At 45.0% G+C, this 13,936-nt stretch overlaps 1 protein-coding gene across 1 annotated transcript in view; it reads right to left on the bottom strand.

Moving 5' to 3' along the window:
- Nucleotides 1-13,936, bottom strand: part of LOC132119762 (filamin A-interacting protein 1-like) — a 47,685-nt gene that overhangs the window by 17,554 nt on the left and 16,195 nt on the right. Inside the window, exons 3-5 of the mRNA XM_059530000.1 lie at nt 13,674-13,908; nt 12,696-12,869; nt 4,885-5,063 (exon numbers count right to left, since the gene is read on the bottom strand). Coding sequence (XP_059385983.1) covers nt 4,885-5,063; nt 12,696-12,869; nt 13,674-13,898 — 578 coding nt within the window. The 5' untranslated portion in view covers nt 13,899-13,908. The remainder of the gene's footprint in view (nt 1-4,884; nt 5,064-12,695; nt 12,870-13,673; nt 13,909-13,936) is intronic.

Raw genomic sequence — 13,936 nt, 5'->3', positions numbered from 1 at the left:
CCAGAAACAAGCAGAGATCGGGACAGGCAGCAGAGAATCAGAGTCGGAATAAACAGTCCAAAGGTCAAAACACAGGAATAACAAACACAGGGGAAACGCTCGGAAATGTCAGACTGGCTAAACAAGACTTCGCAGTGAGTGAGAGTGAGTGTGCTGCTTTTATGTGTGTGTGTAAATGAGGTGCAGGTGTGGCAAGGAAATTGATTGATGAATGAGGTGCAGGTGTGGCAGGGTGATTGTGATGCAGTGACTCATGGGTAATGTAGTTCGGGTGTGGTGCAACAGTTTGAGAGGTGCTAGTGTCCAAGTGACAACTGGTGGTAAATGGGTGGAATGGTCCTGACTGGAGAGCCCTCTACTGAAGCTCATGGGCACTCCATCTAATGATCGTGACACCTCCAGTCTTCAGTGTCACATGATCTTCAGAAATCAGAATAATATGATGATTTACTGCTCAAGAAACATTTCTGATTATTATCAATGTTGAACACAGTTGTGCTGCACAATATTTCTGTGGAAACTGTGAAACATTTTATTGTTCAGGATTCACAGATGAACAGAAAGTTCAGAAGAACAGCATTTATTTGAAATAGAAATCTTTTGTGTGGTTGAGTTCTCAGAGAAACACTGGACAGAATCTGCAGCAGGTTTCACCAGAGCCACGTTACACAACAGCATGAGCTCTATCACACACACACACACACACACTTTTCATTTATATGCTGCTTTCATGTGCAGACCGTTACACCCTCAATCCCTTTATCAGTCTGCCCAGCTGACAGGTGAGCATATTTATCCTTAATTCACATCTCCAGCGTCTTATGTTGGATTAACACACACACACACACACACACACACACACACACACACACTGTAAGCAGTAATTGTTCTGTTTATAAGACTCTTCGGCACATTTGCTTCCACAAATGAAATTCATCCACAATGTTCTCAGTGGCTCAGATGCCCAGAGTCTTTGGAGACTCATATTTCACAAGTCTCAATTTATTTATAAAGCACAATTAAAAACAACTACACATTACCAGTGTGCTGTAAAATGCTGTAAAATACTTATAAAAACTAGGGATATGCTGGTATCATATTTTCATCTTATGCTTTTATCATGGTGTTGCTATTTAGTTTGAAAAAAGTGGACATAATACAGTATAACAGGATTAATAACTTTTTTCTTATGACAAAAATAACTGAATATGTAAATACAATAAAGCAATACAGAAAAAAATATATAAAGTTAAACGTGTTACACAGGTTAAAGTACAAAAAAACTATAATTACCAATAGATATCACTTTACAACAAGACCTCGTTAGTTCACCAGTAACACAATGAGCAATAGCTACATTAGCTACAGAAGATATTAATCTTTGTTAAAAAAATACAAGTCCTAGTTCATGTTAGCTCATTAAATAGAGTTGCAACTTTAGATTTTAGCAACGTGTTATTAAATATTGGAATCCCTGAGATTAATGAATGTTCAGAAGAATTTTTCATTGGCAGTTTATGTTAACCAATGAATTAACTAATGTTAACTAATGAAGAATTTTGCACAACAGGCACCTTTAATAAATAGTCTTTCGTCTTCAGTCTGAACAAAAATATCCTCTCAAGGTCAAACTGAACTGAAGCATAAACTTATGAACTCAAGTCACCTTTATTCATATAGCACTTTATCTTCTACAGATTGTCTTAAAGCAGCTTCACAGTGTCAAACAGGAAAAACTTGTGGCGATAATGTTAGAGGACAATAACCGAGTCGTTTTTCAGCTAAAGTCAGTTCATTGTTGATTCAGTGATTCATCATCCAGTTCAGTTCTCTTCAACAGTGTCTGTGCAATCAGTCAAGTGTCACCAGCTGAAGAAGACAAAGAAACCAAAGCTCCATCGCTGACAGAAATAGAGAGAAAAACCTCCGGAAAAACCAGGTTCAGTCCGGGGCCAGTTCTCCTACTTATAAAACCTTTAAATGTATGTAATATATACACACACACACATACATACTCACAACTTATCCGAATACATACAGTTAAAGTGATATACACTGCATAGTAAATCTCAAGTGCTTGATTGTTTATATTGTCACAAAATATAAATTATATTATCATCCAGCTCTAATCTAATTAATGCAACTGTCCTTCTTAGTTCTCTTCAGCTCAAATCCAGCAGACAGTTTGATAATAATTCTACCAACAAAGTGACATCATGTCTGCTCGTCTACACGTGAAGAACAGAAGCTTCATTGATCATAACGGGAGAAATCTAGATGAGAGATGAGACGCTAGTTTTAATCCCCCTGCTTTTGACCCGAGCGCAGAAGAACAAGAGGCTTTTCTGTTCTGAGCTGTTTCTGAGATTCATCTGAGATCAGAATGGAGGCTTTGATCCTTCACAGAGCTTCCACAGATCCTCTAAACATCAGTAAACTCATCTTCTGTCTGAAACGCCTTATAATCCACCGACTGAAGTGTGTTTATGATGCTTTCATCCCTGAGCGCGTGTCTGAACACAGACATCAGGCCTCACCGCAGCAGGAACCCAGTGTAGAACGAGGAACGTGTGCGGAGTAAACAGAGAAGACACAGAACACAACATCAGTGTCTCATCAATGGATGCTCTGCAGTGAATGGGTGCCGTCAGAATGAGAGTCCAAACAGCTGATAAAAACATCACAATAATCCATGTGTGTGTGTGTGTGTGTGTGTATGTGTATATGAGAGTGTGTGTGCGTGTGTGTGTGTGTGTGTGTGTGTGTGTGTGTGTGTGTGTATGTGTATATGAGAGTGTGTGTGCGTGTGTGTGAGTGTGTGTGTGTGTGTGTGTGTGTGTGTTCTGAGCACTCTATCACAGATAAGCAATCACATTACATCATGCGCTGAAGGGCCCGGGGCCGAATGAGCTCAGCTTCACTGACACACATCTGTAAACACGTCTGCAGTGTTTGATTTGGCATTAATGTTCGTTCACTCACAGAAGATCAATGAACACAAAACATCTGGATCTTCTTCTCAGAAAACCTCACTTTAAAATCACATTCTGTTTTCACATTGAGCTTAATTTTTTGAAAGTCAGTTTAACGTAATTTAAGTTGAAATGACTTCCACAGCCAAGTTTTATTAATGAAAAATTAAAGGCAGTAACTGAACTTCAGTGTGTTGTGATGCTTGTGTTTTAACTAGTTTAACCAGCTTAACCAACACAACTGAAGAGTTATTTTAGTATGACATAATTGTTTAGTTTTTATTAATATTGTGAAGTAACTTCTGTAACTGTATCCTGCATACATTACACTCATATCAATATCAGTAAATCTCAACTACTTATTTTATGATATTTTATTTCATTTAAACTTAACTCTGTTATTGTCCTGCTCTAATCTGATAGATGCAACTATAAAACAAAGCTATAAAGATATTATAAACATTAACCTCATGATTTTCTGTGAAGCTGCTTTGAAAACATGTATTCTGTGAAACACATATAAAAACCCTTGAGACCTGACATTGTCCCATCGGCCCGAAGCCTCGTCCTGCTTTATTTAGCTCACTTTGGAAAGACGAGTCTCTGGATCAGAGGCCAGCGAGTGTGAATCCGTCTGAATCCTGCAGGATATTTTTATTCATGCCAGCGTTCGATTGCTTCTTTAAAAAGGCACCGGGCCGCTCTATTTCTGCTGCTGGATATATTATCAGCGCAGCTTATTTTCATCTACTCAGACTTATTTTTAAGAGCCTTGTAAGGCAATGAAAATGGAAACATCATTAGTTAAATATGTCTCTGGCAGGATATAAACACACAAGACTCAGATCTCTGTCCAATCTGGACAAATTAGTTTGGTTCCTCATTCACGATCTTTAACAGAAGATGATGAGAGACAGAGAGGGAGAGACAGACGTGTTCTGCAGCACATACTCGCGTGTGTATGTAATATGTGCACATGCCAGAGAGGAAATGATGTCATGCTGCTACAATGAATCCTGCTACAATAGATCAACACGCATGCTGCGCTGCAGAGATCCGAAAACATCAACAAACAATCCGGTTAAACACTGGTGGAGAAAAACCTGACTGAGAAACAGAAACTGTATCATGATCCAGTCGCTGCAAACAGCACAAAACTCCACGAAACACTTTCAGAGATCTGCATCACAGTTAAACACACACACACACACACACGCACACACACACACACACACACACACACACACACACACACACACACTGATCCAGCAGTCACATCACTGCTTCACAGGTGACACAGCATCACACACACACACACACATACACTGAAAAATGAATTAAATGATAAAAAATGTTAAATTAAACTAATGTTAAAATAAAATAATTAAAATTAAACTTAATTCATTAAATCATAAAAATAGCACATTTAAATAAATAATTTGAAAGTAAAAAATTAAAACAATTACTAAAAATGTATCTGTTGATAGGATTGCTATATTTAAAAAGTTAAAATAAAGTATAAAACTAACTAAAATGTATGAAAACATAAAAATAAATAGTTAAAAAGTTAAATAAATCATGTTAAATAAAAAATGAATCATAAGATACATTTAAATTAATAAAGTCAAATTAAAACACGTACCAAAAGTGTATTTAACCATACGAATGTGAAATTAAAATAATCTTTAAAAAAATTATTAAACATAAATATTTATATTGTTATTATTTTATGGAACCAACATTCAACCCACAATCCTCAGTTTGTCTGTATGATGACACTGGTTCATGGACTGAATGAAGACACTGGATACTTTCTAGTGCATGTGGTTAATGTGTTCACACATGCTATGAAAGGCTGTGTCAAAACTGAATGATATTCTTTGCCATTGGTCTTCACAACATGAGCTCTGACCTCTCTCTCTCCTGCTCCAGCAGGCCGGTGAACTCGTCGCTCTTCCTCATGAAGTCACTGTGGTTCCTCTTCTCATCCTCGAGGCGGTGGAGTGTCTGTCTGTGAGCTTGCTCCACCAACAGCAGCTGCTCCAGCATCTTTCTGTAGGTCTCCCGCTGCTTCTCCACCAGCCTGTCCAGCTGACACAGAAACACACTCAGATCACGCTCAGAACACGCTCAGATCACGCTCAGAACATCCTCAGAACACAATGAGATCACGCTCAGAACATGCTCAGAACACATTCAGATCATGCTTAGAACACACACAGAAACACACTCAGATCACGCTCAGAACATCCTCAGAGCACAATGAGATCACGCTCAGAACATGCTCAGAACACATTCAGATCATGCTTAGAACACACACAGAAACTCACTCAGATCACGCTCAGAACACGCTCAGATCACGCTGAGATCATGCTCAGATCACGCTCAGAACACGCTCAGATCACGCTCAGATCACGCTCAGAACACGCTCAGATCACGCTCAGAACACGCTCAGATCACGCTCAGAACACGCTCAGATCACGCTCAGATCACGCTCAGAACACGCTCAGATCACGCTCAGAACACGCTCAGATCACGCTCAGAACACGCTGAGATCACGCTCAGAACACGCTCAGATCACGCTCAGAACACGCTCAGATCACGCTCAGATCACGCTCAGAACACGCTCAGATCACGCTCAGATCACGCTCAGAACACGCTCAGATCACGCTCAGATCACGCTCAGAACAGGCTCAGATCACGCTCAGAACACGCTCAGATCACGCTCAGAACACGCTGAGATCACGCTCAGAACACGCTCAGATCACGCTCAGAACACGCTCAGAACACGCTCAGATCACGCTCAGAACACGCTCAGATCACGCTCAGATCACGCTCAGAACACGCTCAGAACACGCTCAGATCATGCTCAGATCACGCTCAGAACACGCTCACAATGAGATCAGCCTCAGAACACACTCAGAACGCTAAGATCACACTCAGAACACAATCAGAACAAACTGAGAACACGCTCAGAACACAATGAGATCAGGCTCAGAACACACTCAGGACAAACACATAACGTGCTCAGAACACACACAGAAAACGCCCAGAACACACTCTGAACAAGCTCAGAACACACTGAAAACACTCTCAGAACACGCTCAGATCACACAAACACACGCTCAGAACACGCTGAGATCACAGTAAGATCACGCTCAGAACACGCTCAGATCACGCTCAGATCACGCTCAGAACACGCTCAGATCACACAAAAACACGCTCATAACACGCTGAGATCACGCTCAGATCACGCTGAGATCACGCTCAGAACACACTGAGATCACGCTCAGAACACGCTCAGAACACAATGAGATCACACTCAGAACATGCTCAGAACACATTCAGATCATGCTTAGAACACACACAGAAACACACTCAGATCACGCTCAGAATATCCTCAGAACACACTGAGATCACGCTCAGAACACGCTCAGAACACGCTGAGATCACGCTCAGAACACACACAGAACACACTCAGATCATGCTTGGAACACAATGAGATCACGCTCAGAACATGCTCAGAACACATCCAGATCATGCTTAGAACACACACAGAACACACTCAGAACACACAGAGATCATACTAAGAACACAATCAGAACAAACTGAGATCACGCTTAGAACACAATGAGATCAGGCTCAGAACACACTCAGAACACACTCTGAACAAGCTCAGAACACGCTGAAAACACGCTCAGAACATGCTCAGATCACACAAAACACGCTCAGAACACACTGAGATCACAGTAAGATCACGCTCAGAACACGCTGAGATCACGCTCAGAACACGCTGAGATCACGCTCAGATCACGCTCAGAACACGCTGAGATTATGCTCAGAACACGCTCAGAACATGCTCAGATCACGCTGAGATCACACTCAGAACACACTCAGAACACGCTGAGATCATGCTCAGAACACGCTCAGATCACGATCAGAACACGCTCAGATCACGCTCAGAACACGCTCAGATCACGCTGAGATCACACTCAGAACACGTTCAGATCATGGTCAGAACACGCTGAGATCACGCTCAGAACACGCTCACAATGAGATCAGGCTCAGAACACACTCAGAACGCTAAGATCACACTCAGAACACAATCAGAACAAACTGAGAACACGCTCAGAACACAATGAGATCAGGCTCAGAACACACTCAGGACAAACACAGAACGTGCTCAGAACACACACAGAAAACGCCCAGAACACACTCTGAACAAGCTCAGAACACACTGAAAACACTCTCAGAACACGCTCAGATCACGCTCAGATCACGCTCAGAACACGCTCAGATCACGCTCAGATCACGCTCAGAACACGCTCAGATCACGCTGAGATCACGCTCAGAACACGCTCAGATCACGCTCAGATCACGCTCAGACCACGCTGAGATAACGCTCAGAACATGCTCAGATCACGCTCAGAACACGCTCAGAACACGCTCAGATCACGCTCAGAACACGCTCAGATCACGCTCAGATCACGCTCAGAACACGCTCAGATCACGCTCAGAACACGCTCAGATCAAGCTCAGATCACGCTCAGATCACGCTCAGAACACGCTCAGATCACGCTGAGATCACGCTCAGAACACGCTCAGATCACGCTGAGATCACGCTCAGAACACGCTCAGATCACGCTCAGAACACGCTCAGATCGCGCTCAGATCACGCTCAGAACACGCTCAGATCACGCTCAGAACACGCTCAGATCACGCTCAGATCACGCTCAGATCACGCTCAGAACACGCTCAGATCACGCTCAGATCACGCTCAGAACACGCTCAGATCACGCTGAGATCACGCTCAGATCACGCTCAGAACACGCTCAGATCACGCTCAGATCACGCTGAGATCACGCTCAGAACACGCTCAGATCACGCTCAGATCACGCTCAGAACACGCTCAGATCACGCTGAGATCACGCTCAGATCACGCTCAGAACACGCTCAGATCACGCTCAGATCACGCTCAGAACACGCTCAGATCACGCTCAGAACACGCTCAGATCACGCTCAGAACACGCTCAGATCACGCTCAGATCACGCTCAGATCACGCTCAGAACACGCTCAGATCACGCTCAGATCACGCTCAGATCACGCTCAGAACACGCTCAGATCACGCTCAGATCACGCTCAGAACACGCTCAGATCACGCTCAGAACACGCTCAGAACACGCTCAGATCACGCTCAGAACACGCTCAGATCACGCTCAGAACAATATCAGATCACGCTCAGAACACGCTCAGATCATGCTCAGAACACGCTCAGATCACGCTCAGAACACGCTGAGATCACGCTCAGAACACGCTCAGATCACGCTCAGAACACGCTCAGATCACGCTCAGAACACGCTCAGATCACGCTCAGAACACGCTCAGAACACGCTCAGATCATGCTCAGATCACGCTCAGAACACGCTCACAATGAGATCAGCCTCAGAACACACTCAGAACGCTAAGATCACACTCAGAACACAATCAGAACAAACTGAGAACACGCTCAGAACACAATGAGATCAGGCTCAGAACACACTCAGGACAAACACAGAACGTGCTCAGAACACACACAGAAAACGCCCAGAACACACTCTGAACAAGCTCAGAACACACTGAAAACACTCTCAGAACACGCTCAGATCACGCTCAGAACACGCTCAGATCACGCTCAGAACACACTCAGATCACGCTCAGAACACACTCAGATCATGCTGAGATCACGCTCAGAACACGCTCAGAACACGCTCAGATCACGCTCAGATCACGCTCAGATCACGCTGAGATCACGCTCAGAACACGCTCAGATCACGCTCAGAACACGCTCAGATCACGCTCAGATCACGCTCAGAACACGCTCAGATCACGCTCAGAACACGCTCAGATCACGCTCAGAACACGCTCAGATCACGCTCAGATCACGCTCAGAACACGCTCAGATCACGCTGAGATCACGCTCAGATCACGCTCAGAACACGCTCAGATCACGCTCAGATCACGCTCAGAACACGCTCAGATCACGCTCAGAACACGCTCAGATCACGCTCAGAACACGCTCAGATCACGCTCAGATCACGCTCAGATCACGCTCAGAACACGCTCAGATCACGCTCAGAACACGCTCAGATCACGCTCAGATCACGCTCAGAACACGCTGAGATCACGCTCAGAACACGCTCAGATCACGCTCAGAACACGCTCAGATCACGCTCAGATCACGCTCAGAACACGCTCAGATCACGCTCAGATCACGCTCAGAACACGCTCAGATCACGCTCAGAACACGCTCAGATCACGCTCAGAACACGCTGAGATCACGCTCAGAACACGCTCAGAACACGCTCAGATCATGCTCAGATCACGCTCAGAACACGCTCACAATGAGATCAGCCTCAGAACACACTCAGAACGCTAAGATCACACTCAGAACACAATCAGAACAAACTGAGAACACGCTCAGAACACAATGAGATCAGGCTCAGAACACACTCAGGACAAACACAGAACGTGCTCAGAACACACACAGAAAACGCCCAGAACACACTCTGAACAAGCTCAGAACACACTGAAAACACTCTCAGAACACACTCAGATCACACAAACACACGCTCAGAACACGCTGAGATCACAGTAAGATCACGCTCAGAACACGCTCAGATCACGCTCAGAACACGCTCAGATCACACAAAAACACGCTCATAACACGCTGAGATCACGCTCAGATCACGCTGAGATCACGCTCAGAACACGCTGAGATCACGCTCAGAACACACTGAGATCACGCTCAGAACACGCTCAGAACACAATGAGATCACGCTCAGAACACACACAGAAACACACTCAGATCACGCTCAGAACATCCTCAGAACACACTGAGATCACGCTCAGAACACGCTCAGAACACGCTGAGATCACGCTCAGAACACACACAGAACACACTCAGATCATGCTTGGAACACAATGAGATCACGCTCAGAACATGCTCAGAACACATCCAGATCATGCTTAGAACACACACAGAACACACTCAGAACACACAGAGATCACACAGAGATCATACTAAGAACACAATCAGAACAAACTGAGATCACGCTTAGAACACAATGAGATCAGGCTCAGAACACACTCAGAACACGCTCAGATCACGCTCAGATCACGCTCAGAACACGCTCAGATCACGCTCAGAACACACTGAGATCACGCTCAGAACACGCTCAGAACACAATGAGATCACGCTCAGATCACGCTCAGAACACGCTCAGATCACGCTCAGAACACGCTCAGATCACGCTCAGAACACGCTCAGATCATGCTCAGAACCCGCTGAGATCACGCTCAGAACACGCTCAGATCACGCTCAGAACACGCTCAGATCACGCTCAGAACACGCTCAGATCACGCTCAGAACACGCTCAGATCATGCTCAGAACACGCTCAGATCACGCTCAGAACACGCTCAGATCACGCTCAGATCACGCTCAGAACACGCTCAGATCACGCTCAGAACACGCTCAGATCACGCTCAGAACACGCTCAGAACACGCTCAGATCATGCTCAGATCACGCTCAGAACACGCTCACAATGAGATCAGCCTCAGAACACACTCAGAACGCTAAGATCACACTCAGAACACAATCAGAACAAACTGAGAACACGCTCAGAACACAATGAGATCAGGCTCAGAACACACTCAGGACAAACACAGAACGTGCTCAGAACACACACAGAAAACGCCCAGAACACACTCTGAACAAACTCAGAACACACTGAAAACACTCTCAGAACACGCTCAGATCACACAAACACACGCTCAGAACACGCTGAGATCACAGTAAGATCACGCTCAGAACACGCTCAGATCACACAAAAACATGCTCATAACACGCTGAGATCACGCTGAGATCACGCTCAGAACACGCTGAGATCACGCTCAGAACACACTGAGATCACGCTCAGAACACGCTCAGAACACAATGAGATCACGCTCAGAACATGCTCAGAACACATTCAGATCATGCTTAGAACACACACAGAAACACACTCAGATCACGCTCAGAACATCCTCAGAACACACTGAGATCACGCTCAGAACACGCTCAGAACACGCTCAGAACACGCTGAGATCACGCTCAGAACACACACAGAACACACTCAGATCATGCTTGGAACACAATGAGATCACGCTCAGAACATGCTCAGAACACATCCAGATCATGCTTAGAACACACTCAGAACACACAGAGATCACACAGAGATCATACTAAGAACACAATCAGAACAAACTGAGATCACGCTTAGAACACAATGAGATCAGGCTCAGAACACACTCAGAACACACTCTGAACAAGCTCAGAACACGCTGAAAACACGCTCAGAACACGCTCAGATCACACAAAACACGCTCAGAACACACTGAGATCACAGTAAGATCACGCTCAGAACACGCTGAGATCACGCTCAGAACACGCTGAGATCACGCTCAGATCACGCTCAGAACACGCTGAGATCATGCTCAGAACACGCTCAGAACATGCTCAGATCACGCTGAGATCACACTCAGAACACACTCAGAACACGCTGAGATCATGCTCAGAACACGCTCAGATCACGATCAGAACACGCTCAGATCACGCTCAGAACACGCTCAGATCACGCTGAGATCACACTCAGAACACGTTCAGATCATGGTCAGAACACGCTGAGATCACGCTCAGAACACGCTCACAATGAGATCAGGCTCAGAACACACTCAGAACGCTAAGATCACACTCAGAACACAATCAGAACAAACTGAGAACACGCTCAGAACACAATGAGATCAGGCTCAGAACACACTCAGGACAAACACAGAACGTGCTCAGAACACACACAGAAAACGCCCAGAACACACTCTGAACAAGCTCAGAACACACTGAAAACACTCTCAGAACACGCTCAGATCACGCTCAGATCACGCTCAGAACACGCTCAGATCACGCTCAGATCACGCTCAGAACACGCTCAGATCACGCTGAGATCACGCTCAGAACACGCTCAGATCACGCTCAGATCACGCTCAGACAACGCTCAGACAACGCTCAGAACACGCTCAGATCACGCTCAGAACACGCTCAGATCACGCTCAGATCACGCTCAGAACACGCTCAGATCACGCTCAGATCACGCTCAGAACACGCTCAGATCACGCTGAGATCACGCTCAGAACACGCTCAGATCACCCTGAGATCACGCTCAGAACACAATGAGATCAGGCTCAGAACACACTCAGGACAAACACAGAACGTGCTCAGAACACACACAGAAAACGCCCAGAACACACTCTGAACAAGCTCAGAACACACTGAAAACACTCTCAGATCACGCTCAGATCACGCTCAGATCACGCTCAGATCACGCTCAGATCACGCTCAGAACACGCTCAGATCACGCTCAGAACACGCTCAGATCACGCTCAGAACACGCTCAGATCACGCTCAGAACACGCTCAGAACACGCTGAGATCACGCTCAGAACACGCTCAGATCACGCTCAGATCACGCTCAGAACACGCTCAGATCACGCTCAGATCACGCTCAGAACACGCTCAGATCACGCTCAGATCACGCTCAGAACACGCTCAGAACACGCTCAGATCACGCTCAGAACACGCTCAGATCACGCTCAGATCACGCTCAGAACACGCTCAGAACACGCTGTGAGAGCTGCATGGAGACTCTCGTACTTCGCTCATGGGCTTCTCATAGATGTCCTCCTGCCAGCTGCTGCTCTTGGCCTGGATGGCGTCTCTCTGCAGCGCCTGCAGCACCTTTGGCGGCGTCACGAAGCCGTATTTGGCCTCCAACAGAGCCAGATCGATTTTATCAGCTTTGAGGACGGTGATCACCTCGTCTCTGGCCTGCAGAGAACACACATGACCTTAAAACACAGAAACAAACTATGAATTCATTAGGGAAGGACTTCTGTGTGTGCATTTAAATCTGAGTTAATATAAACTGCCTGGAGCTCTAATTAATTTTCCTTTTGTTATTAATTTGATCAGGGACTGACCAATGCCTCTTTGATATCAGCAGGGTTTGACTCTCAGCCTCAAATTAAGGTGAACAGGTCAAACTTAACTAATGAACATCACCATACTTTCCCAGATGACTGATTACATCAAGAGTTGCAAACATTTTTTGTATTACAAGTTTTCTGAAATGTTCCGTTTATATATGCAAAAATATGCCATCATTTCCAGAACATAAATCTGAAGACTGCATAAAGCCAGGTTCATAATTCTAGTTTCATATTGTTGTCATATTAGAGTTAAAAGATTTAAAGAGGATTGTGGATTTCTCTTTTTAACACTTCACAAATCAGACAGTACTGTCAACAGACAGAAAACACACATTTTCACCATGTTTTTGGGAATAATATTTTGTATAAAGCAGTGTGAATGAAATATGAACAAACCGTACCATAAAAATCTTCAGAATATAGAGAGGAATTAAACTGTATGTTTTTGTGTATGTTAGTGATGCTGAAGAGGAGAAAAAAACACTTTTAAAATGAAAAATGAAATGTTGTCAGACTAAATGATTGGAGAAATCCTGCATATGTCACCAGAGAGAAGATCCAGCTGTGACATGCTGAAAAATGAAACGTGCCAGATGAAATGATTCACTATAAGATCTGACATGCATGTTAGATTTGAGGTGACCTGCAGCTCTCCTTCCAGCATGCTGAGGAGGAAGACCAGGTCGTCTCGTGACAGATCTCGGCTCTTGGCTGTGGTTCGCTCTCTCTGGACGGTGGCTGTGTCTTTATGAGTGCGTCTCGTCCCGTGACTGTCCTCATGCTCAGACGTCTGCTGTCGCGCTCGTCCTCTTGTAGGAGACAACTTCGCCTTCACCGCATCCTCCAGACTGTTGCTACGGGAACGCATGATAGAGCCCCTGAGCGGGAAACAGAGAGGATTGTGGG

Source organism: Carassius carassius, chromosome 38 (genome assembly GCF_963082965.1).
Source record: "Carassius carassius chromosome 38, fCarCar2.1, whole genome shotgun sequence".
Taxonomy (NCBI): Eukaryota; Metazoa; Chordata; class Actinopteri; order Cypriniformes; family Cyprinidae; genus Carassius; species Carassius carassius.
Note: the sequence above shows the minus strand (reverse complement) of the source record. Positions and strands in the feature narration are given on the sequence as shown.